This window comes from Zonotrichia albicollis, chromosome 28 (genome assembly GCF_047830755.1).
Source record: "Zonotrichia albicollis isolate bZonAlb1 chromosome 28, bZonAlb1.hap1, whole genome shotgun sequence".
NCBI classification, from domain to species: domain Eukaryota; kingdom Metazoa; phylum Chordata; class Aves; order Passeriformes; family Passerellidae; genus Zonotrichia; species Zonotrichia albicollis.
The window spans coordinates 5873857-5898759 of record NC_133846.1 but is presented as its reverse complement, the minus strand read 5'-3'; the positions used below and the strand labels follow the sequence as shown (position 1 = coordinate 5898759).

The following is a 24903-nucleotide window of genomic DNA, read 5'->3' as shown; positions in this document are numbered from 1 at the left end:
AGGTTTAACCCCAATCCCAGAGAAGTGCGGGAGAGGTTACAGTAGGTGACCGGAGTCAAGCCACCGGAAAGGACAAGGACAAACTCAGAGGAACGAGGGAGCAGGAAGGATGCTGCAGGAACGAGGGAGGAAGAAGGATGCTGCGGGAACGAGGGAGGAAGAAGGATGCTGCGGGAACGAGAGAGCGGGAAGGATGCTGCGGCGTCTGCACGGCCGGCAGCGCTCCCTGCAGCTCCCGCTGCCGCTCCCCGACAGCTCCGGGGCCGCCCCTTCAGCCGAGCCCCGGGGTGGCAGGGCCGGGATGCGATAGCAGGGCCGAGATGGCCCGGATGCGATGGCAGGGCCGGGATGCGATGCCAGACCCCGGGCTGCCCCCGGGTCTCGCCGCCGCAGCCGCCTCTCAGCGCGGCGCCGGGACACGCCTCACACCGGGCCCCCTTCGCTCCCCCTCCTCCGCCCGTAATGGGAGCGCCCCGCCGCGCCGCCTCGACTCAGCGCCTGGCGCGGCCCATTGGCGGAGCAGGGGAGTCCCGGCCCGCCCGGCCCGAAGGCGGCTTTGGGGGTGGCGGGTGCGGGACCCCGGGGTTGGGGCAGTGCCCGCTGTTCACTCGCTCCGTGCCCGCTGTTCACTCGCTCCGTGCCCGCTGCTCGTTCGGCGAGGCGCCGCTCCCGGCCGGCACTAGGGGTCAGCCCCGCGCCGGGGATCGCGGGCACGGGAGGGAGCCGGGCCCGCTCACAGCCGCAGCGATGATTTGTCTGTACACAAACCTGCACGTTTTCACTCAAAAACTGCTCAGTAAATGGATTTAACCCCCTTTTCCTCTCGAGGCTGTGGTTCGCGTTCCTTCTCTTACTTTTATCTTGTTTTTCTGCAGTCAGTTCTCTCCTGGAGCCAGCTATGGGCAGTCACTGGTGACATTTCCACACTGACCAATGTGCGTGAAATTGTCATTAGAGCGACTTTGGACTGCCAGGGGTCGGCTTTTCCCACACAGGTCTGCGTGCATATAAATATAAATATAAATATAAATATAAATATAAATATAAATATAAATATAAATATAAATATAAATATAAATATAAATATAAATATGTATCACTTTATTCAGGCTTGGCTTTTCTCTGTCTCCTAGCAAAAAAATGTGTGAGAATGGGGATGGAGTTGGGTTTGGATCTGACTGAAGAAGGACCAAGAAAATAAGACAGCTCCTGGAATAAGCAAAAAAAGTTTTCCTTCCTACAGGGCAGTGGATTCATTCCCTCCTCAGCCTTTTAATTTTCCTCCATGGACAATATCCTCAAAAAGATTTCCCAAAGGGCCTTGGTTCCATTCAGGAGGAGCTGCTGGAAGTTCGGTGTAGGTTTGGAAGTGCAATCGACACAGGCAAGAGTTTGGGAACTCTCAGGAAGGAACTTCTCCCAGCTGCAAGCTGAATTATTTCTGATCGCATTCTCCACGTACCAGGCAGGGGTGGAATCCATTCTCCCCCAGTTTCTCAGATCTTGCCTGAGCTTGTAAAAATTCATCCAACAACTCCACTGAGGCCAGCAGGAGATGACCCTTGGCCCATCAGGATCTGAATAAACCTCTCAACTAGAAAAAGTAGCAGTCTTTTTTCCTCAAAAGCCTGTCACTGTTTGGTGGGGAAGGCAAGGGGCTGTGGAGCTCACTGAACTGCAGAGCAGATCAGGCCTTTGAAACTCAGAGTTAAAAAATTAAAGATTCTGCCTGGGGCCTGTAACCTCTGCTGAGGTGTCAGTCCCAGCTTGGGCTGTGAGGGATAAAACCTCATGGTGCTTCAAACCATTAAACCAGCTCAGTGTATTTATTTCATGGCAGCCTGAAAACCTGACTTGCCTTGTTATTAGAAATGGAACATACGGTATAAATTTAGCAATCCCCGGTGTATTTAGCATTTCACATCAGTCAGATTTTACTCGACACGAAAATCTGAACTTTAACCTGTATTTAAATGTCTGGATTTCTTGCTCTAATTTGACATACTCAAATGTCCTAGTTCCTGGCAAGCCCCAGGTCTTTGCTGGGTAAATGTTCTGAACCATGGCTGCCCAAATGGGTACTGGTGTCACAGGAACCACTCGCTGCTGTGCTGCAAAAAAAGATTTCAGTGGCTATCCCCAGTACATGACAGCCCCCAGGGACACAGTCCTTGCAGATGTACCTTAGTGGGGGTGAAAATGAGCTTTTCTAACCCTCCATCACATGTAGAATACAGGCACAATGGCTGCAGACCCTCGTGCTGCCTTTAACAACATTTGGATATGATTTTATGCATGAATTAGGCTCAAAATAATAATATTCAGTGTTTGGGTCATTATGACTGCCTGCAGAAAAAGCAAAGCTCCCAAACCCCCCTGCAGGGTGAGAACTGCCCTGCTTTGACACAGACCCCCAGCAGGACTTGGGCACAACATTGGGGCCACACACAAGAGCACACACGTGTGTCTAAGGTTGTTTATTAATTCGGTCTGTTCTAAGTTGTACAATTATGAAAACAACAAAACGACTGCTGGAAGCCCAGGAATATTTACAATCTCGCCTTGTTGTAGTGAGGTCAGTCTATGTTGTTGCACAGATTGGTTATGTTTGGTACCACAAGATGTTTAAAATTCAGACAAATTTGAACAGATTAACAATTGTATATACAGGAAATAAAAGGAAATTCAAGTATCAAAATACAGACAGATTAAATAACATTTGTATTACAAATCAGCCCCACTGCCATACATCACAATTAGCAAAAATGTCCACATTGCAAACTGAACTCGACTGTCTCTGCCCTGTCAGGGAATCCCAGGTTATTCTTCTGTGGGTAAGAAAAATGTCTGAGCTGGGTTGACTTAGCGAGAACAGCACAGGTACTTTTCTTTTGGGAAACCAAATTTAAGGTAATTTCAATGAGAGATCTAAAAGGGAGACCTTTGCAACACGGCAGCGTTGTGAGCGCTGTGCCAGCTCCAAAGCAGGATCTGAGCAGAGCCAGGGAAATGCTGCTGCTGGAAACTTCTGAGGTGGGTGGAAGGAGCATTAAAGCATTGGCTCCACCTCAGCTGCACACAGAACGGGACGAGTTCGGGGCTTTTTGGCATCTGCTCTGTGTCTCAGCAGCCTCCTGAAGGTACAGACTTCACTGCAGGTACAGCCTGGAAGGTGCTGCATCTTCTCCCTGGGAGGGGGACAGGCGTGTACCCCAAAAAAGTTGCATAATTTCTTCTAAAAAAGAACAATCCCAAAGCAAGTTTAAAGTCAGTTGAACAGCTAAGGTTAGCGCTGTTTTTTTTTCTTTGTAAACACAAAATAAAAAAAAGGATAAAGCATCTTCAATTTGAAAAAAAAAAATCATCCCCTCCTATAAAAGGAAAGACAAAACTTGGCAACTCTGTTTGCCAGCCGTGAGTGAGGGCTCAGCCCACAAACCAAAGTCTGTGAAAAACACAATCTGTCTTTAAAGAGAGGAACAGAGGAGCCCCAACTCCTCCCGGGCAGGTAATACAGCAGATGCAGTTGGATGCAAGGTCATGTTCAGCACCAGAAATTTGGGGCAGTTTCCTCCAGATAGCACAAAACCCTGCAGGGAGGAAGAGCCCGAATACTGCACAGTGGGTGGGTGAGGGTGGCCAGGAGCCAAGGACTGGCACAGCCCAGGGTCACCCCACCACACTGAACTGCCAAAACAACTGCTCTGTCTGTGAGAAAGGTGAGAAAGGGAGTGTCTGGCTAAAGAATGGATCACTAAAGACAACCACAGGTTTACACGTGGGGCTGGAATGGACCGCCAGGGTCACCGAGCCCAGTGCCTGAAGATTGGAGTCTTCATCACCACGTTACCTCCAAGCCAACCTCCAAAAAAGCTCACGTGTCAGCAAGGAAAGGTGTCCCTCCTCCCAAGCAGAGGTTCAATTTGCAATCTCACCAAAGACTTGTTGCCAACACACCAAATATTTACACTTACACCAGTATGAATTGCAACATGTGCATAACAAGGAATGTTAGGTTTCTTAAATTCATTGATTCAACCCAAAATCTCCACTCCCCCTTCCCAATCCTTTACAGGTCTGTGCCCTTGGGATTATGGTTCACTTCCCTCCCAGCCTCACTGGTGAGAGAGACTAAAGGAAATCCTGACAATACAGCAGCAAGTGGAGTTAAACAGGAATTATTGGGCACAGTGTTCTCGTGCAGCAGCAGGTCCCACAGCCCTGTCAGGGCCTGACGAGATCGCGACAGACGCACTGCGCTGCATTCTGCATCTGAAGAAATCAAATCACAACCATTTTAACATTCTCCCCAGAGGGGAACAGTCTGAAAACACGTCAGTCACAGCCCAAACCACTGTGAAACGCTCTGTAACTCAGAATAAAAGCAAGCACACAACACCTTTGAGGTGGTGTCTTTGGGGACACTGGGCTCGGACGGGGCCAAGCCACCCTCAGGCTGATGTGGTTTGTCCTTGGGGATGGACTGTTTCAGTGTAATGCCCAAAATTTAACTCCTCATTTGTTCATCTTCTGAAACGGTTGCACTAATTAAATAATGAGCTAGTATCAAAAAAGTGCTAAATCACAATTGAATATACTTTAAAAAACCCCAACCCTTCAGGGCATAACTGCATTTAAAAACAAGACAGGTGCACAGAGGCTGGGGCAGGGAGTTGTCCCCAGGAATTCAGTGCGGAAATGAGAAGAAATGGGGTCCTTGCCATAGAAATGTCAAGTATTGCAACACGACAGTTCAGGGGGATAAGGAAGCTTTGTACCATCGGGGGTATTGGCCACAGCTGCTCTGGGGTGAAGGATCCTTCGCAGATTCTTTTCCTCAAGTTCCTTCCATTTGCTACAAAAGCGTGGAGTGGCTCGGAGAACAGGATGCAGACTTACCCTGCCAGGTTCTCACACAGGAGGAAGCGATCTCCAGGAATTTGGCGTTCTCTCCTGCTCACCCAGAGCTGAGGCAGAATAAGTACCATCAGAAATGTGCACACCACGCCCCTGCTAAGACTTTCTCTCGTGCTCCTCGCCAGACTGCAGGATTCTCAACAATTAAAAATCTGTTGGTTTTCTTTTTTTTTCCTCACCAAAAGGCTGCAGCGCTACATTGAAACCGTGAACCGGATTTGCTCTGAGTCTCTTTGTTAAAAAAGAAATGAGTTGAAAGACGTTTTGTCTCAAACTAGGAAAGGCGACATCGCTCCTGGCCTCCGAGTGTGGAGCTTTCCTTTGCTAGGAATGGAGATGAGCAGCTTTCCTTGGCAGAGGCTGGCTCCCTGCCCCCCTGTGCTCCGGCAGCCCTCACCGAGCAGCCACGCACCCACCCGTGCCACAGGGAGATGATCTTCGTGTCAGGAGGCCACTGCGTCCCAGGTCTCTGCCCCAGCACTACATCCCGTGGTAGGAGACGGCTGCCCGGAGCTCAGCTTCGCAGAGGCAAACAGAAAGGGAGATAATGGAATGAATGTCCGAGTCACACAAAGACACGTGCTGGGAAAGGCCGGGCGAACGGCCCGGAGATGGGACACAAAATCTGTCAGGGTACGGACACAGAGCGGCAGTGGTTTGGTTTGGGAAGGGCTGCCTGTGATCCCTGCTGGGTTTGGTCACCCTAAGAAAGGCACATGCTCTCCTGACCTGGATTTAGGGGTGTGGAGGGACCTGCCCTAACAGCTGAGAGCAGGGGGAGGTGAAGGGCTCAGAGCCTCTGACACTAGGGGGACGTGTGGCAGCTCTGTGCTAACACCTACACATAGAAACCGTTCTGCCACCCACACCAGGGAGTGAGTTTCTCTTAAAGGGACACAGAAACCTTCATGGCACTCCTAGAGCTTGGAAAAGTGCTGATGGAACCCAAACCCAACCTCCCAGAGCACCTCAGGCACAGCAATGTTCTGCTGTCCACAAGGCCTGGGCTGGCAGGGTGGCACAGCAGGCCCTGGGCAATGCTGACTCTGTGTCAGGGGACTCTATAGCATATGAAATGTATGAACTAGATTGAGCTTTCTTTTGTTTGGGTTTTTTTTTGCTTTAAGACAACATTTTTACTTTTAGTCCTCTCACTGGGTTCCCACTGGCTGAGCCCTCAGTCTGAGGTCAGTTTGCCATTAAGTCATAAATGACTTGGGAGATCAAACTCATTCCTGAGAAAGAGCTAAAATAAGGACTTTTAAAACATCAGATTTCATTGCAGGTGAGGGGAAATGGAAGATCTGAAGCAGCAGCTCCAAAGCCACAGCAAAACTCAGACAAGCTGCTACTGGGCCCTAACACCAGGGGCAAATAACCCAGGGCTGCTCCCTGACCTCTCCCTGGGATGCTGCTTGTGGTGCCCAGCTGACACCTACCCTCCCCAGCCTGGGGCCAACAACAACATGTGCCTTTGGAAGCCTAACCACAGGCTGCCACATGAGAACTACACCCAGCTCTCACGAGAAGTCTGGTGAGTGTAAACACAAGGACTATGAGGGAAAGAAAAACCTACAAAGGACTGAAATGCATGCCACCAAACCGCCCCTCATATCCGAGGGGACAGAGCTCACAGTGGGAACGATCACACCCGGCCCAAACCAATGCTCCCCCACCACCCAGAGCAAGTTCTGCACTGGGCTTTGAGGAAGGAGACTGTGGGCAAGGGTGGCCGTGAGGAAATGGAAGTGCCCGTGTGTTATTTGCAGAGAGCATCACAGTGGTTAGTGTCGGTTCGAGTGGCAGGGAGGAGAGGTGAGTTCACTGAACAGTACACAGCCGTGGCTCAGTCGGGAAGGGGAGGATCTAGGAGGAGGGAGTGTGTGCACCGGAGAGACAAGAGGTCTCCATCAGTCCAAAGACAAGGTGAGATAGAAAAAAAAAAAAGGCCTGGGGAGTATCACATTGCCCCAGGGATTCACAGTGCCAGAGCGAGGGGGGAAGACGTGAAAACGGTGGGCGGCTTTCCTGGATCCACATCTCCGCCTGCCAGCCTGCCCTCTCTGCTCCTCCCGCCTGGCGGGCAGCTACAGCGTTACCCTTGTTTCCGAGAAAGGAGATTCACAGTGTTCAGCAGGTACAAAAGCCGGGTAAGTCTACAGTCTCCTAAGTGCTGCTGCCTTGGACGTGGTGCCTAGGCGGGCTCAGGGCGAGCAGCTGGAGGAAGAGGGAGTTTAGAAGAGCAGACAGATCAGATCGCAAAGGCACGGTTAGACGGGGCGGGCGCGGGCGCTTGCTTTAGAAGATAGTGGTCTCATACTTAGTGCTGAGGGTCCGCTTGGAGTCCTGCTTGGGGTCCACGACCCAGGAGACACTGGCATGAGACTGGGAGTCTTGGTCCACTTCAGGAGGATCCAGCTAGAAAATAAGGAGAGAAAGGGCATCTTAGGACTCCTGCACTTCTGGGACAGAATGAGCGGGGACTCAAAGCACAGAGTGCCTGCCTGCCTACTGCCCGTCCCAAAAATGTGCACGTGTGCAAGGAAGCAGCTCTTGCTGGGGAGGCATTTGAGCCCTTCACAGCTAAAACGTGTCTGGCCACGTCAGTCTCAACCCAGCACCCCAAGATGACTCCCTGCATTAGGCTGTGAGTCCCTGTCACCATCAGCGACAGCTTTGCTCATCTCAAACAAGCATGAAAAACGGAGCGCTACAGAAATGGGACAGAGGGAGACAGCTCCTGGCAGGTGAGCTCCCACGTGATTCACCCTCCTGACCCAGCACAGCTCTTTCCTCTTGTCCTGCTAAATCAGGGTGCCACGGGGAAGCTACCACCCCAGCAGGAGCAGCAGGGTTAGCTGAGAGCGGCCACACTGCATCAGCAGGGGCGGGAGGGAGCAACAGATCCCCGGGGTTCATCCAAACCCCTGACATGGGCCAGAACGAGCATGGGGATGAACAACAGTGAGGCAGGACATGGGGGCACAGCAGGTTAGAGGGAGTGGGGAGGCAGCCCGGGGCGGTTTGGAATGGAGGATGGCAGGAAGAAGGGTAAAGACCTTCGCTCCAGGACTAACAGACTGCAGCGGCAGGTAGGAGGGGCGGTGAGTTGTACAGGTGTGACAGTAACAACAGCGGGTGTCGGGAGGGAGCGGCACCTGAGCGGGGGGAGCAAGCAGAACACAGACAAAAGGACACATTAAAGGAAGGCAGTGGCTTGTGCAGCAGTCCCTGCTCCTCAGCAGCTCCAGTCTTAGCCGGTTTTGGCTATGGGGAATCCCATACTGCAGCTCACCTATGTATCTCACTGCAGGGTTTGCACATGGAAGCTTGTGCTGGACCCAGCAGGGCACTAAAGCCCCATCCCACCTGGGCTATTTCCACCTCTGCCTGCCCTTCTGCAACCAGGAGAAGCCCCAGCCCCACAGCAGAAGTGACACAGGCACAGACCTGCAGTGCCAGCAGCAGGAGAGGCACCTGGACCCTGGCTGGGCTCCCCCCACCACCCAGGGCAGGTGTGTAGGGGTGTGGTGCCCACCAGAACCCCCAGCTCAGCCCAGCAGGTCGCTCCTGCCCGCACCCACGTACCGCGGATTTCCTCATGCCTGCTCGTGGTTTAGGCACCGGTTTGGAAGATTTTGTTTCAATCATTTCTCCTGCTCCAGCACCCAGAGGCTTTGCTCTCTGGGCTTGCAGGGCGAGCTGGTAGGCGACCTCGAATGCCTGCCCCAACGTGAGGATGATCTCGTACGTCAGGTTCTTGGAGAGAACAGAGAGAACACAAAGCTGTCAGATCGCCCTGTACACAGTCCCCCTTGTGCTCAGAAGCTGTTATGGGGTCACAGACCTTCCCATCAGCGGGTCACATCCTGCTGTGTCCCTGGCAAAGCCACTGAGCTCCAGACATGAGGAGAGCCTGACCATGCTGCCTGCCCCAGGTCCCTGCCCACCTGTAAGGCCCCACCAGCACTGCCAGTTCAACAGCATAAAGAAAAACAGCCCAAAAGTTTTGTGCAATTTTGATTCTGCCCAAGTATAAAAGCAAATCACCCTTCTACCTTCTCTGAGTTGTTAAATCAGCCCATTATGCTGAACATAATTGAGAGCATGTTAGGGGTTTGTGCACGGCACATTCCCCAGGAGGAAAAGCTCCTGCCCTGCTTTACTCAACACTGGAGACAGCAGTAATGAAACCAGACAAATATTCTCTTTGTCCACAGAGGTCCAAAGGAGAGGCATTTGGAACTAAGACTACTTTATGGTAAAAATGGGTGAAAAAACCCTGGAAAGAAGCAGTCTGTGACCAGCCAATAATGCTGAGGGATGAAACAAATGGGCTGTGAAGGACCAGGAGATGTGACAGGGCAATGCACTCACCACATCCACAGTGCTGAAGACATGGCAGTAGTGATGGCTGGTCTGCAGGTCCTTGGTGATGTAGGCAAATGTGCAGAGATCCTCAGGGTCCTGGGCAGCACAGGAGATGTTCCGGATCTCGTGCTCAGCAATGACATTCTGCCGGGGTCAACCACAAGCACCCGTCACCCTTCTGGGGATGGCAAATACACCCTGCAAACAGTGCCTGTGGAGGGTGTCCTGGGGACAGGGAAGGGGAGTCTCCCAGCCAGACCAGTCCCAGCTCCCTCCCATGGCAGGAAGAAATGGCAACGTGGTCCACAAGCAGCCAGTCTGCCAAGCCTTTGGCGCTCAGGTGACCATCACCACCTTGGTATTCTCCCCCAGCCCCAGAAGCTCCCCAGGACTTGCTGTGGCTTCTGGAAGCCACAAAAAGAGACCTGCAGCCCCCAGACAGATGGGATTGCAGGCTGTGTCCCTCCAGACACTGACTTTGAGGCATCAGCAGCTCACCTTGTTGGAGGCATCGATGAACTTCACCCCTTTGTACGTGATGGACAGGATTATGGTTGGGATCTTCTTCATGTGCTCCGTGGATTTCTTCAGGAATGAGAATATTCAAGTGTGAACGGATGGACCAACTGTGAATGGATGCTCCCTCTTTACCCCCACCCCAGAGACCCCCAGGCCTGTACAGGAATCTGGGGATCTGGGAACAGGAGGAGGAATGCAGAGGTGGAAGAGACAAGGACCTAAAGAGAACCCTGCCACCTCTTCCCCACCCTCCCAGACCCTCTGGGTACTGGGAACAATGCTGGCAAGGGGGTAGTTCACCAGAAACAGTGGCACTGCCTGTTTGTGGACAGGGTTTGGGGAACCACTGAGGTCCTCCCCCCAGCCCACATCATCCCCCACAGGCTGCAAGTGAAGCCCCCAGCCCCAGGGTCTCCCTACCCTCATCTTGGCACAGGCGTCCTGGGTAGACTCTGTCCCTCGGAGGTCTTTGATCAGCATGGAGCCCAAGTACTGTGTGAGGGAGGGAGAGATGTTAAATCCTGTCACTCCCAAGGCAATGACAGTGCCCTGAGAGCCCAGAGCTCCTCATCCTCACCACCCCACAAAGCAAAAGCCACTTACGTTGGCCTCGTACCCGCAGGACTCGAAGATGAGCTTCTCGGGCTGGTGCTGCCAGTTCTGAACAGGGGCATAGGGGGCTGCCAGGCTGGGGGGGCGCAGGGTGAGCCTGGACTCCCGGCGGTCCTCCTGCAGGGCAACAAGCACGGATGTGAAGCCAAAATGGGTTGGAACAGCTCTCAGGGGGGCTTTTTGAGCTGAGGGGATTGAGGTTGGCAATGGCCAAATGCTCCAGGAGCTGGGTGGAGGCAGCACGTGGGGTTAAGGTGCCAGTGCTGATGGAAGTGTGAGCCATCCATATTTGAGGTGAAACTGAGCCATAAAGGAGCTGCTGACTTGAATGTCTGAGAGAAATGAGCCTGACCAGCTCCCTCCCTGCATCATCCTCGTTTCTCCCTGGCTCCAGAGATGGGGGAGCCCGTGCAGAGGCCCCCAGGACACACAAAGCACCCACTAACCTGTGCTTTGTAGCGCTCAACTCTGGAGTAGGGAGCAAGCTCAGTGCCACGGTCGTGCTGCCTCTTGGCAGTGTCCCCGGAGGGCAGCAGCAGATCAGCAGATCTGCCCGTGCAGGAGTCGTTCTGGCTCAGGGGAGACGACGTCTGGGACATCAAATCCTGGCACTGGAAGGAGCAAACACCACAAAGGAACCCAGTCAGCTGGGGCTGTGCTGTGCCCCCCATCACTCCCTCTACACTGCCCAACACAGCGTGCACTGAGTGGACTAACGGGGTCAGCTCCTGCTCTGGGGGTTCCTGCCTCAGTGCCAATCCCACCCTTTGCCTTCTGCATGAGACACCTGATTTGCTCCAGGATGGTTTCAGCCGTGTACTCAACCCTTTGTGCCCAGTGTGCACCAAGATGGTTTCAGCCATGTACTCAAGCCTTTGTGCCCAGCATAGTTTCAGCCATGTACTCCATGCTCCAGGTTGGTTTCAGCCATGTATTCATCCCTTTGTGCCCAGCATGCTCCAGCATAGTTTCAGCCATGTACTCAGCCCTTTGTACCCAGCATGGTTTCAGCCATGTACTCATCCTTTTGTGCCCAGGATGGTTTCAGCCATATACTCATCTCTTTGTGCCCAGCGTGCCTCTGCCTCTGAGAGCTCATCCCAGGAGGGGAGGGACACGCTGGGCTGGGGGCAAGGTGATTCCAGAGGGGTGGACTCCCCTGAAACACCAAGCTAAGCACCCGAGGGTGATGATGATCAGCCAGCCCAGCCGAGGAGCGCCGGGAGCCGCCGCCAGAGCGCGCCCAGGCCCCGCAGGCACGGCCGAGCCTCGGCACAGCTGTGGCCGCATTAGTCCCATTCAAAGCACTCGCTTGATTTGCCATTGACGTCCGCCCACCCCCCGCGCCGCAGCCAGCGTGGAGCTCACCAGCTGCAGCGCCAGGAAATGCTGCACATGGCCCGTTCTGCCTCCCCGGCAGCATCTCAATCAGCTGAGCAGCCTCTCCCTGCCTCAGCCCTGCTGCTGCCCACGGTGCAGATCCTTCCTTGGCTGCTGGTCCCTCCCGGGCTCCTGCTGCTTGGCACAGGGCAGTGGGCAGTGGGTCTGTACTGGGCACCCTCCCAGTGCAGCACCAGAGTGAGCTCTCTCTGTTCTCTCACTTGAACCCAGCTCCTAAAGAATCCCCTGTCAGCAAACATGGATCCCAGCTCGCTTCAGCTGAGGCTGTTTGGGTTTGAAAGGCTTGGGAATCCAAGAGGGCAGAGCTCTGCAGCAGGGCAAGGACCAGATGTTCAGGTTGGGTAAACTCTAATCACTGCAATTCCTGCTCCAGGAAGCTGATTAGCAATCTCTGGGAGGAGGCAGCACGACATGCTACCCCATTCCTGAGCTCAGGGTCGCTCTGAGCCCAGCAGCTTCTGCCAAACTCATCTCTCAAAAGCCAGATTCAGGAAGAGCAGGGAATGTGATGCTTCCCTCCCAGCCAAACCCTGTAAAAAGGGCCTGACAGCCAAATGTTGCCACTCCTGCAGCAAAAATCAACATCCACGCATCCTGTCGAGTGTTATTTGGCAGTGAGAGCAGGAGCTCTCAGCAGCCCAGGCGGGCCAGGGAGAGGGCTCTGGATCCCAAGGGTGCAATCAAACACCAAGTCCCAGCTGCAGCCCCTCTCCAGCTGGGCTGGCTCACTGCTGCCTGCTGAAAGCTCCCACATCTCTGACCAGGAAACAAGGGCAAGAGAGTGGGCTCAGAGCTCCCTTCTGTGCAGGGCAGAGGTGGGAGTGGCTCCTTGCACCCCTTCAGTGCAGACACCTGATCCCAAGGGGCAGCCTGACCTTTCCCATGGGCTCAGCATCCAGAGGGCTGGAATTACCCTGCCCCACTCACTGCAAGGTTGTCCCTGCACAAGCATTTGCTGCCTGGTGGCTGGAGAGGATGAGGTGAGCAGCTGGATGGACACCACTGTCCATGGCAAGATTTCTCCCAGCACTGACACACGAGCCAGGCAGGGAGCCACGAGCAGGGACTCACTCTCAGCTGTGAGAACCGTGGTGGTTTGGCTGGGGGCTCCTCGTAGGGTCTGTCTGCCAGCGAGGCGATGATCCGCTTCCGATGGCCCAGCAGGTTCACTTTGAGCACCTGCAGGGAGAGATCAGGGTCACCACGGGCACAGAGCCACTCTGAGAGACTTGGAGCAATGCCACCCCCAGGGAACAGGGCAGGAGCTTGCTGCCCTGGCAGGACAGGGGTCACACTCACGTTCACTATCTCAAGCTCCCAGAGGTTTTTCACAGTGTCGATGGAGCTGTAGCCACTCGAGAGGAAGGACTGGATGTAATCCTGCAGCCCCAGGGAGTCGAGCCATGCAGGAACTGATGGCTGGCTATTCCCATCACAGCCCAGGGGTTTCAACTGTGAAAGCATAAGGAAGGTGTTAAAAGCTGCAGGAGCTGGGATCCCAAGGGATATGGGGTCAATGAAAATCAGTTTACAGGGCATCACCATCTCCACTAGCCAGTAACAAAAACACTGTACAAACAAAGAATGTGCTTGGGATCAAGACTAGCAGGAGGAGCAGTCCCAGCATGGAGCTACCACCATCCACACAGCCTGGAATAGCAGAATACTCCTCCTCCTCCTCCCTGCTATTCCCCAGAGCCTTCCCACAGCCCTGCAGATGCAGGGTCTGGCTGCTGTTTCCCCTGTGCCCACAGCCGTGCCTGGCAGTGCCCACCCTGGCGTGCTGACCTTGGGGAGGGAGCGAGCAGCCTGGAGCAGCTTCCGCCGGTGCTGCGGGTCCCCGATGCCGATATCCCGCAGGTCCTGGTCCTCCATGACATTGCAGCCCTGTGGGGACAGCAGGGAGTGAGGTGGGAGCAGGGGACAACAGGAGCCACACCGCTGTGTGAATGGACATCACACAGTTAGGGCACCCTCCTGGCTTGACCTCCAGCACGTCCTGGCAGCAGCAGCAGCAGCAGGAGGAGGATAAGGAAGGCATCCAAGGCTGGGAACTCTGCCCCATGTAGCGACCTTGGGCACACAGAGCACTGCCCTCCCCTCCCTGCTCCGGGAGCAGCTTCCAGCCCTTAGCCCCAGGGCATGGCTTACAGCCGCCTCCGTGGGATTCCACACACAGAGGCTTTAAACATCCTGTAACAGTGCCCAGGCAAACCCCAGCCCCCTCCATGCCCAAGCAGGGGCTCTGGGTTCTGCTCAACCTCCCCACACTGCTGAAAACCCATTTTGTGCCCCCTTCCCCCTGCAGAGCAGAAGCACATGGACTCCATCCCCCTTTGAAAGCCTCTGTCCCAGCCTACCTCCCTGCCCTCCTACCTGGGCACAGCTCAGCAGGACACGTCTCCCACGGCTGGCAGAGCTGTTGCTGTGTGACTGAGGGTTCCAGCCCCAGCCCAGACCCCCTCCCTGGCCCTGCCTCCCTCTGCTCCCCAGAGAGTCCCAGCAGGTGAGTGCCGACAGCGCCTCGCTGCTCCACATTTTGGTTTTATAAGAGAAACCCAATTAAGGCCGGCCTCAGGGAAGGTGAGGGCAGGTGAGATTGCCAGGCACCCTCCACAAAGGGCAGCAAGGGTTTCCTGCCCCTTCCCATCCGTGCTTTTGTGGGATTTCAGCACAATGTGTGCTTTGCTGAGTGCTACCTGCTTTAAATGCAGTGAGCTGCCCCAGAGCAGCCTCCTCCCGAGCCTGTCCTTGCTCCTGGCCATGCCAGCAGCTGCTCAGCTCTTCCTGCCACTTCCACGGCAGGTGTGGTGACAGCAGAGGATGGACATGGCTCTGCATGCAGGAGCTGCCCTGCCCTTGGCCACAGAGTGTTCAGGGAAATGGGAATTAACAGCAGAGATGCCCAGAGACCTCTCTGCCCTGCAGCCCAGACCAGGCATAGAGCAAACAGCAAATGAGCAGTGGGTGGCAGGAGGCAGAGCCCTCAACACCCCCTGACAGGGCTCCTCTGCCTCCCCCTCCCTTGGCAGCTCAGCTCCCACACCCTGCATTCCTGGAGAGCAGAGCCTGAGCTGACAGCCATGGCACAAAGGCATTTATTTGCTGAGAGTTGTTCAAACAACAGAAAAGTCTGGGCTGAATGGCTCTGCAGCCAATGGGGAGGGGCTCATTCTGTGTTTTTTCCCAAAGGCCAGTTCACAGACTGTGCCAGTCAGGGCCATTGTGCTGGGAAGAGCTTCTGCCACTGCCCAGAGTCCCTGAGCACACCAGACCATGGCCCAGAGCCCTTGTGCACACCAGACCATGGCCCAGAGCCCCTGAGCACACCAGACCATGGCCCAGAGCCCCTGAGCACACCAGACCATGGCCTAGAGTCCCTGAACACACCAAACCATGGCCCAGAGCCCTTGTGCACACCAGGCCTGGCCCAGAGCCCCTGAGCACACCAGACCATGGCCCAGAGCCCCTGAGCACACCAGACCATGGCCCAGAGCCCCTGAGCACACCAGACCATGGCCCAGAGCCCTTGTGCACACCAGACCATGGCCCAGAGCCCTTGTGCACACCAGACCATGGCCCAGAGCCCCTGTGCACACCAGACCATGGCCCAGAATCCCTGAGCACACCAGACCATGGCCCAGAATCCCTGAGCACACCAGATCATGGCCCAGAGCCCCTGAGCACACCAGACCATGGCCCAGAGCCCCTGTGCACACCAGACCATGGCCAGACCCCCCTGCCCTGCACCCCAGAGCCTGTGAGCAAGGCCAAGGGACACCAGGGGCTCACCTGATGGAACCACAGCTCATGAACTGTCCTGTGCACCCCTCAAGTGCACAAAATCAGGGAGTAAGAAGAGGCAGGTTGCTGCTGAAAGCTCCAGGCTGCCCATTTGGTGCACAAGCTGCAATTCTTGGACTGGGAACAAATTCCCAGTGATTAACAGGAGGAGCTGCTGCTGCCAGGGCAGTGACCTCCGGCTGGTGGGCTGCAGCATCCCACCAGAAAGATGGAAACATCCCCTCCCCTTTCTTGTTCTTGAATTTTAAGCCAAAGAGCCACATTTAATGTGCATTCCTGTAACAGCAGGGGATTGTGTGCTGGGCTCTGGGGAGGAGGGAAGGGATTAATGGGGATTAACTCCCCTGACAGACACCTCACCTGGCAGGAATGCAGGATGTGTGTGAGGAATTCATCTCCCAGAGAGAGATGGCTTGGAAAGAGCTTTTTGAAATGGACAAAGAGGGCCAGAACAAGTGATGGGATTTCTCTCACAGCTTTGGAAAGCAAAATATTACTGCCCTGTGAGGGGGAGGAACGGGGAAATGCCCACAGCATGGCACACCTCAGGTACCTGAAAATGCCTGGGCTGCTCTGCTCCCTTGACCTGCCCATCTTGGCGCTCTGAGGCTCCATCCCCCTGCAGAGGGCCAGGGCTGAGGTTGGGGCAGTGCAAGAGATGCTGCCAAGGGCAGAGCTCACAGCCAGCCCTGCCCTTGGTGCCACCCGGACAGCAGCCAAAGGAGCTGTGACAATGGCAATGAGCAATTTTCATGTATAAAAACCAAACAAACTTGCTGATCCTATTTGCACTTTCACTCATGCTCACTTTCCAGGGTTGAGCCCTTTTTGGTGCTAATCCCCTTTGGCATGGCCCTGATCCCACACAAGCAGCACAGAGCTGGTGGCTCTCCCTCTCCCACAGGGCACCAGTGCCAGCCCCAAGGCAGGGCAGTAGGTGTCCTCCCACCTTTGGCATCTCAAATTCAAAGAAAATTGCTTGCTCTGTAGCAAGGACAGAAGGTAGTTAAACACTGTGAGGCCTACAGCTTTCTCCTGCACTCCTTATTTTTATGTGTCACGTTAAATTCCCTCGGTGGCAGTCTGTATTCTCTGGGTACTTAACAAGGATAGACAAAGCATGGCAGCTCTGAACAAATCATCCCAGCCCCTGGTGCAGGAGAAATGTCCTTCAAACCCATCTGGATTTCAACTCCCATGCAAAACAATAATCTGCCACTAAAAGAGAGAATTAAATACAAAGACACCACAGATCTTTTAACCTTTGCCAGCCACACAGAGGAGCCAGACTTTAAACCTGTCTGCACTCAACACGCCCTCAGGCAAGAGCCAAGGAGCGGAGCTGCTCTGCAGGGGCCACTGCTGCTTTTTGCTCTGACCCACAGGGCAGCAGATGCCACCTCCCAGTGCCCCTCTGAGGGCTCAGAGCAGCCCCAGTCCCTCCCCAGGTGCTCTGAGGACGGGCTCAGTGAGGAGAGCAGCGCTCCAGGATGTGCTCTGCCATCAGCCCAATCCTCTAGCAGCAGCCTCAGAGATGCCAATCGCAATCAAAAAGACTTTTTTCCCATTTCATTCCTTGTGACAAGCGCTTTTACCTTGCATGTCCCTCCTGGGTGCCCCAGCTCCGTGGGGCTGAGCAGAGGCAGGGAGGGTCAGGGCTGGCCTGGGCCAGGGCTCTCCCTGTCCCCCACATTTTGGGGCAGTGAGGGACACCCAACAGCCCCTCCACCCCAACATCTCACCATGTGCTCTGTGAGGCACCAGCCCCACCTGGGCTCAGCCAGGGAAGGTGAAATGCAGCACCTGGGGCAGATTACCTACCAGCAGCTGCTCTGCTCTGAAGCAGTCAGAGGGCCCTTCATCCCCCAGCCTGGCCTTCAGCTTCCTCTGAGCCCCCTCCCTGGAGAGGCACCAATAAACAGCACCACGAGGGAACTCCTGAGCCCTGTCCCTGCCCTCCACACCGCCCCAAGGGAGGGCAGGGATGTGCCAGTGACCCCTGTCCCCACTGGGATCCCGTGGGATGCTGCTGCAGCCGACACGAGTTCTTGGAAAAAGGGCTGGCTTTGGTCACACCTAAGTGCCTGCACTGTGGTTAAACAGCCTGTGAGGCTCCAAGTGTCTCATTAAAGGCAGAAAAAACCAGTCAGAGGTTACCTGGCAGAAGGCAGCGTCCCCTCCTGCGACCGAGGTGACCCCAAAGTGACTGAGCCAAAGGCAGAGCTGCTGAAATCTGCCAGATTCCTCCTCCAGCAGGACACTCTGCAGGCACTTAAATACCCAATTTTCAGATGCTGCTTCCTCCCCAGAGCCTGGCATCCATCCATGCTCCTGTTCCAGCTAAGGAAGGGCCTGGGGCAGCGAGTGCTCCCTGCAGGACTCGTGGCTGGGCTGGCAGCACAGGGACAGCACTGCCATGGCACCCCCTGCACGGGCACGATGGCACCAGGACGGGGCTGCTCCAGAAAGCAACAGATGCAAAACCCCAACAGCATTCCCAGACTCCAAAGGCTCCTGCAGACACCCCAAGCAGAGAGACAGATGAAAGCTCTCTGTGCATACAAAGTGCACACAAAGCTCATTTTCTTTCTCCCCTCAGTGCATTGGAGACAATTTGCATCTTGTTGAAGATTCTGCTGTCACTGCTACTGCTCTGCTTTTGGCAGAGATGGAGACAGGTCCAGCTCACAGCTGGGCACACCCAGATCTCAGAGCAGGGGGACCCCATTTGATCACACAAATCTGTGTTTGTGATCTGTGGAGTTTGGTGCCTTCCCTTAAAACCATCTGCAGTCTGGGGTACTTGAGTGGAAAGCAGGGAAAAGGATCTGTTTGGTCCCAGCTCTTCACAGAGCATCAATGGGGAAAGGGGCTCACACAAAACCCTACAATAAATCTGAGATTAGCACACAGCCACTTCATTTTTAATTTTCTTCCCCATGCAGACTGGCAGCGTGACAATGGCAACAGAGGGAATTGGTCATGGTTGTCAAGTTCAGGCAATTTTATTGAGAGAAAAAAAATTAACTGCAACTTTAATGGGGTTTTTTTTTAATGTTTATAGGGCCTGGAGCTACTAATGAATCAAACATAAGTATCCTCTAAATTGCCAGTTCTGGTCCACCCACTTTGCTCCTCAAAATCCACTTCAACCTCTGCTCCCCGTGGAGTCCATTCCTATTATCCAGGGAGCTTTGGCACAGCTCTGCCATTTCCCAAGATCCTCAAACTTCCTCCAGCCCCAGATCCCTGCATGCCTCTGCTCTCACCATTCTCTTGCAGAGACAACCCCAACACCCCTACCATGGTGGATAAAGCACAGTCCTTGGAACCTCCCAAGGACCAGCCAGAACCCACTGGGGAGATGTCAAACAAAATTCATTTAATTGAAAGAAATGATTCCCACTTGGGGCTTGGCAGACACCCTGACCCCAGGGTCCAACTCCCCTCTTAGGGGGCTCATTTAGTGCTGCACAGTCAGTCTGGGGACACTGGCACGTGTTCCTGGGGGCTGACAGCAGTGACCAAATCCAGACACTGCCACCCAGAGCTTCTGCCCAGCTGAGGAGAGTTTGCTCCAGTTCCAGCCTGACAGCCCAGGCTTGAGCTACACAGAGCTCACCTGAATCTGCAGGAAAATCCCTGCACCAAGTGTGGTCAGGCCATGCTCTTGCTGTGTTTCAACCAGAGCAGATGCAGTAAAACCCCATCAGGGGTCTCTGGTGGCCCCTCACAGATCATTCCTGGGTGCAAACAGCTACTGGAATGCTCCAGAGCAGTTTTCCCCAAATGGCTACTATAAAATGACAAGTTCTATATGAAAATAGAAAGAAGCTCAGGGGCAGACACATTCCCAGAGCATGTCCAGAGCCTGGCTGCTGCCCAGGGGACCAGCAGCTGCGTGCCAAGCTGGGCCATTCTCAACGGGATCAGGCAGAGCCGAGTGACTGAGGACACAGGAGATGCCAGTGCTGCAGCAGGGCAGGTACCAGGTGAGAATGAGGATTGTGCAGATGTCAGCCCACACCCAAATCTCAGGATGTGAACAGCAAAGGAGACCTGGCTTTGTCAGATGTGGACTGGGGCTGTCCTCGGCTTGGGAAGGCACGAGAGGCGCTGAGCTCATCTCACACCCCAGCCAAGGTGAGCCAACCTGAACCAAGGCCTCAACTCCACATTTATCCTGGTTTTGCCTGCACACACAGAGAGGAGAAGGGAAGGAAAGGCTGTTCTCTTAGTGAACAACACTGCAGGCTAATCTAACACGGCCCTGAATTGCACTGAACCACATTAATGTCAGTACTCTAAATTATTTGCAGACACCCCATTCTTCCACCACCATCATTTTTCTACCACTTCTCCCCAATTATAAAAAAATAAATAAAATCCCCCAGAGGAGCCCAGGGCACTACACACAGAGAACAGATTTCCCTTTCTGACGCTGTCTCATTGAATCAGCATTAGCTGCTTTCCACACACTCCATGGGAATCCAGGCTTGAACAATAAAAAAAAAAAAGCTATAAAAAATGGTTTATGTTCTCTTTTACCTGCTCATTTGTGAATCAGAATATCTTTGAACTGAATAAGAAGTTCAGCTCCAGAACACTGGTAGCACTGCCAGAGCACGCGGGGTTTGCCCTTCTCAGATGTCAGCCCAGGGGAAGCTGTGGGGCAGCAGCAAGATCCCACCCTCCAGGGGAAGGGGAAAGCTTTTGCAAGCATCTCAGATACATTTATGGGATCTGTGGGATCACAAAACACCCTGTGAGGGAACAGGTAATGGCATTTCCTTCCCATTCTGTGGAGGAATTCCGCCATCAGTTATTGCAATTCCTTCTCATTACAGCGGCCGGGTCCTTCCCCTCTCCAGACAGGCAAAGTCCAGCCTGCTGCTTCCCTGGGTTAATCTCTGCTTCTTTAGGGACCAGAAATGCACTGGGTATCCCAAAATCAATTTCCTGTGCATTGTGGACATCCCAAAAGAGGCATCTGTGGCAGAGGCTCTGGTGAGCACAGCAGACATGATGGGGCCAAGCTCCAGGAGCAGCAGAATCCCTCTTGGTCCATATTCCTGTGACATTTTTCCTGCTCTCCCAGCTCATTTCCCACCAAGGACAATTAAGTCCATTTATTGTGTGCTTTTCTGGATGACACTTTTCACTCAGTGCTGCAGCTCTGTGATCTGACCTTTCATTCCCCTCCTCTGGTGCGGGATGAGGCAATGAGGCTCAAGGAGGCTCCTGGAACTCGCGCACGCCACGGGGCCGCGCTCCTCCACGTGGGAGGCAGCAGTGCTGCTCCTCCTGGGTGGTGGGCTGGCCATTCCTGCTTCACTGGAGCTGCTCACATTTGGCAGGCAGTGCTGCTGAGGGTTTTATCCTACTTGCAGAGCTGGATTTTTGCTAAGTCAAGGACAGCACAGCCACTGCCAGCAGCTTCGCCGCGGTTCTGTTCACCCAGCGCACAAATAAACTTTCCCCTCTGATGAAGGAATCCCAGCGGGCTGCAGAGCAGAGGAGGAGGATTGGAAGCACTATCTCCACTTGAGCTGTTCCTAATCCCAGCTGCCTGCACAGGCTGCTGCCCAATTCCAGCTCCATATGAAAAGCAGCAGCTGAGTGGCCCAGTCTGAGTGCCCCGGGGCAGTGGTGCTGGCCATGAAGGTCACTTGGTGGCAAGGCAGAGGGTGAGGGAAAGAAGCTGCTCTCTGGACAGTGGGGTTTGTGCTTGAGAGAGGCAGAATAACAGGGAAAGCCTCTTCCCTGCCTTGTCCACAGACAGAATGCGGCTACTTTAGAAAACTTAAAGGAAATAGAAGAATTCCTGCAGACACAGAGATGTGGCCCAATATGCAGAGGTAGGAAGAGAACTCCAGTGTTTTGGAAAGCTAAGCTACTTAAATTCACCTTTTATCACCCCTTTCTTCCCGCAACCAAGCCAAAAGATTACACAATCCCAGATCTGTGCAGACTTTGGTCCCTACCCAGGAACACACACAGGGACGAGGCGCTCCAACGTCACATCACATCCATGTCCCAAAAATCCTCCTGACTTGTGCCAGCAATACCCACCACCGAGTGAAGCCAGTGCTTGATCAAGACCAACTTTGTCCCAGATGCAGAGCTGGAGTTCCCAGGAGCAGAGAGGAGGCTCCAGAGCACCTTTCCCTTCCTCAGCACAGCCTGTGAGACACTTGTGGCTCCCACTGTCACCTGCAGGAGCTGAGGGTCCCTGAGCCCCTCTCAGCTGTGGCTCAGCAGACCCCAAGAGGAGCAGGACCCTCCCTGCTGCCCACTCCAGCTGCAGCCTGTCCAGTGAGGCAGCCAGCACGTGGCTGGAGCACAGCTAATCCCCTAATCCCCAGTTCCTGGAGTTCTGAAAATAACGGAATTATTATTTTTGGAAACAACACATGTTTCTGCCTTGCTATATTAACATCTAATTAAGAAGCCAAATATATTTACAGAGCACTTTTCAAACTCCCTTTACACACAGTGTGCTCATGAATCACTTCCCTACCTGGGGGTAAAGGCTCTTGTGACATGGGGCATAGATTAACACAGGAGCCAGCTGAAAATACCCAGGGAATCAGAAATTCCTGAAAGCAGACCTGGCTGCAGCACAGGCCACCAGGGCTCCAGCAAGCCCAGCACCCCCAGTCTGAGTCTCTTACAACCCTGTCCCACACTGGGGGCAAACAGGGCACTTTAAACCCTGCTTCTCCAGTGAAGAACAGCACTGGGCACCCCAATGCCTTGTCAGACTGTTTTTAACCCTCCTCTGTGTTGTTATCTACTACAGGCTGAGTATCTTCCTCAGTAATTAAAGGGCTCTTTTAGGACACTGCCCTGCTCTGTAGCTACACCATCTCTGCACACTGAACACTCCTCCTGCAGAGCTCCTGGTTTGCCCCAAAAGGCACCTGGGGATCCCAGAGCAAATCCCAGGGACCATCCTGGCAGGCCAGAACACCCTGCAGCTCTCTGAGCAGGGAGCAGTGCAATGCAAAATCCTGCACAGAAAACACTTCTCATATCAAAAGACTCCAATTTCCTAGTTTAGGCTACTAAAACTTAATTAACCTTGTAACCCACCTGGTGATTTGCAAGGCATTACCCAGCGTTCTTTGGACCTTGAAATACTGAACACAGTGAGGCCCTAAGAGGGACTAATCCTTTCATAGAAACTGCTCAATTTCAGGAAATTAACACTCTCAGTTTGGAATATTCTCTGTTAGAGACTGGATGGGCAGCCAATAAAGCAATGGTTGTGCAGAGAAGAGGACTGGGCTTGGTGTCCTGAGCCCCTGCTCTGCCCAGCTTCAGTGTTCACAGCTGTTTTAATAATTCATCCAAAAACATCAAAAACACCACTAGAACCAAATTAACTACCTGTTCCTCACTTGTGCTCCATCTGAAGGTTTTGCTCCCTCAACACCAGAAGCTGAAGGCAAGGAACAACACAGAGGGAAAGATTCTAAATAATTCAACTTTCCTGCTGTGCTAATGTATTAGCTTGGAGTTCTCAGGGCTGGGATGAATGGATTTAAAGCCAGGGTTGGCACGGGTGCCAGGGTCAGCTCCCAAGGAAAGGAGATAAGCAGCAAAATGGAAATCAGCTGGGCTTTGCACAAAATCTTTGTGAAATTATTTGACCTTTTAAATTTAAGAGGAATGAGCAAATGAGTGTCCCATGCCCTGAATCCAGCAGCAGCCAAGTGCTGCACTGGGAGCAGCCACCCAGCACTGGACAGGGGAGAAGAACATCCAGCCATGAAGAGAGCAAATCCTACCACGTACCCAACACCACCACACAGAGGGACACACAGAGGAACCTTTGATACTGGAGTTTTGAGTTTTATGGGGTCGATCACAGCTGGGCAAGCAAGGGAAAGGTGTTTTATCTGCAGCTGCTGGGAGAGAGCTGCCACCAACCCCACAATGATCACAGATCGCTCAGCAGGGGATCCAAGAGGATCTACAAGGTTGTTTCATTTAAATTTGTTGTACCATCTCCAAACAGCCCCAGCACACACCGGGATGCTGAACCCTCACACATCCCTGGCCAAGAATCCACTTGGGACAGGCTGGGTGGGACACGGGGTGAAAACCAGAGCAAACCCCAGCTCTGGAGGGGAGTGTTGAGGGGAAGGGAAAGCAAATGGCCTGGCTGCTTGCTGTGGAGACCAGGAGGCCCAGCTGGATAGGCCCCACAACATTTATCCTCCTGTCCAGGTCATTCTGTAAAGTATAATTACACCCTGCCTTTAAGCAGCCCAACAGATGCTGCTCAGGTGTGTCCTTCCTTGAGCCTCCATCCATGCCCTTTCCTGTCTCTCTCCTGTCCCTCATACCCTCCCCACCAGCACTGTGTGCTCCCAAACCCCCTCATCCAGCACACATCCCCCTGGTGCCACCTCTCTGCACTGTCCCCAGCACCAGGGATGTCGCTGCTCCCGTTCCAAGGCAGGATGCTGCATTTGCCAAAATTACTTTGCCAAGGTTTATATCCATTTTTTGTTATTTGCCAAACTTAGAGTTTCACATTCAAAAGTATTTCTTTAAGCCATGTAGAGAGAACCCCTCCTGCAGCACCAAGATTTTCCCTCTTGGAAGTTCATCCATCATTCCAAACGAATTCCTGGATTTTTACAGCGTGCTGCTTTAAGTTTCTAGACACTGGTTATCAAACCCCTCAACTCTGAGCATTACCATGTCGTCATCATTAGGTTTCAGAGCCAACAGTGTCAGTGCAATTAGGTACAGCTCATTAACATACTGCCTGCATGCTCTGAGCAAGTACAGTTCCAACAAGAGGTCTGTGCCTCCTTCACAGCCCAGAGCACAGAGTGCTCCGGGCTCCCATCAAAACACCAGCGAATTTCAGCTCCCATTTCTGGAGTAAATTGCACAGTTAAGATTTAGTGGGCAGATGAAACAGAATTTTAGCAAGAAAACCAACAACACCTGAATTAAATGCAAAAACCCAACACAACCCTCAGCTATTCCTTCTGCCCAATCTCCTACACCCCCCAACACCATCCTGGCGAGCAGCAGGACCCGGCTCTGCCCGGTGCCCACTCGGGGCACTGCCAAGGTGGGAAGCTTTGGCCAAGGCATCCCCCAGAGGCCGGGCTCCCTGGGGGCACTCACCAGGAAGCGAACATCATCAAAGCCATTCAGGAGCAGCTTGCTCTCGTACTGCTGCAGGCCGATGGACTCCAGCCACTCCCCGACGCTCTGCTCCAGCATCCGCGAACCTGACGAGAGAGGAATCGG

At 53.7% G+C, this 24903-nt stretch overlaps 1 protein-coding gene across 12 annotated transcripts in view; it reads right to left on the bottom strand.

Annotated features, from left to right (window-relative positions):
* Positions 1–2460: 2460 nt before the first annotated feature.
* Positions 2461–24903, bottom strand: part of ANKS1A (ankyrin repeat and sterile alpha motif domain containing 1A) — a 74079-nt gene continuing 51636 nt past the window's right edge. For 6 of the 12 annotated variants that reach the window (XM_074528326.1, XM_074528329.1, XM_074528334.1 and 3 more), the window contains 12 exons: positions 24778–24884; positions 13609–13707; positions 13120–13272; positions 12892–12999; positions 10866–11030; positions 10411–10536; positions 10228–10299; positions 9787–9873; positions 9295–9432; positions 8506–8676; positions 7977–8075; positions 6028–7335 (listed from right to left, as the gene is read on the bottom strand). In XM_074528326.1, coding sequence (XP_074384427.1) covers positions 7216–7335; positions 7977–8075; positions 8506–8676; positions 9295–9432; positions 9787–9873; positions 10228–10299; positions 10411–10536; positions 10866–11030; positions 12892–12999; positions 13120–13272; positions 13609–13707; positions 24778–24884 — 1445 coding nt within the window. In that variant the 3' untranslated portion in view covers positions 6028–7215. Of the gene's footprint in view, positions 5436–6027; positions 7336–7976; positions 8076–8505; positions 8677–9294; positions 9433–9786; positions 9874–10227; positions 10300–10410; positions 10537–10865; positions 11031–12891; positions 13000–13119; positions 13273–13608; positions 13708–24777; positions 24885–24903 lie in introns of those variants that run through there. The other 6 variants (XM_074528330.1, XM_074528333.1, XM_074528328.1 and 3 more) reach the window with 5 other exon arrangements.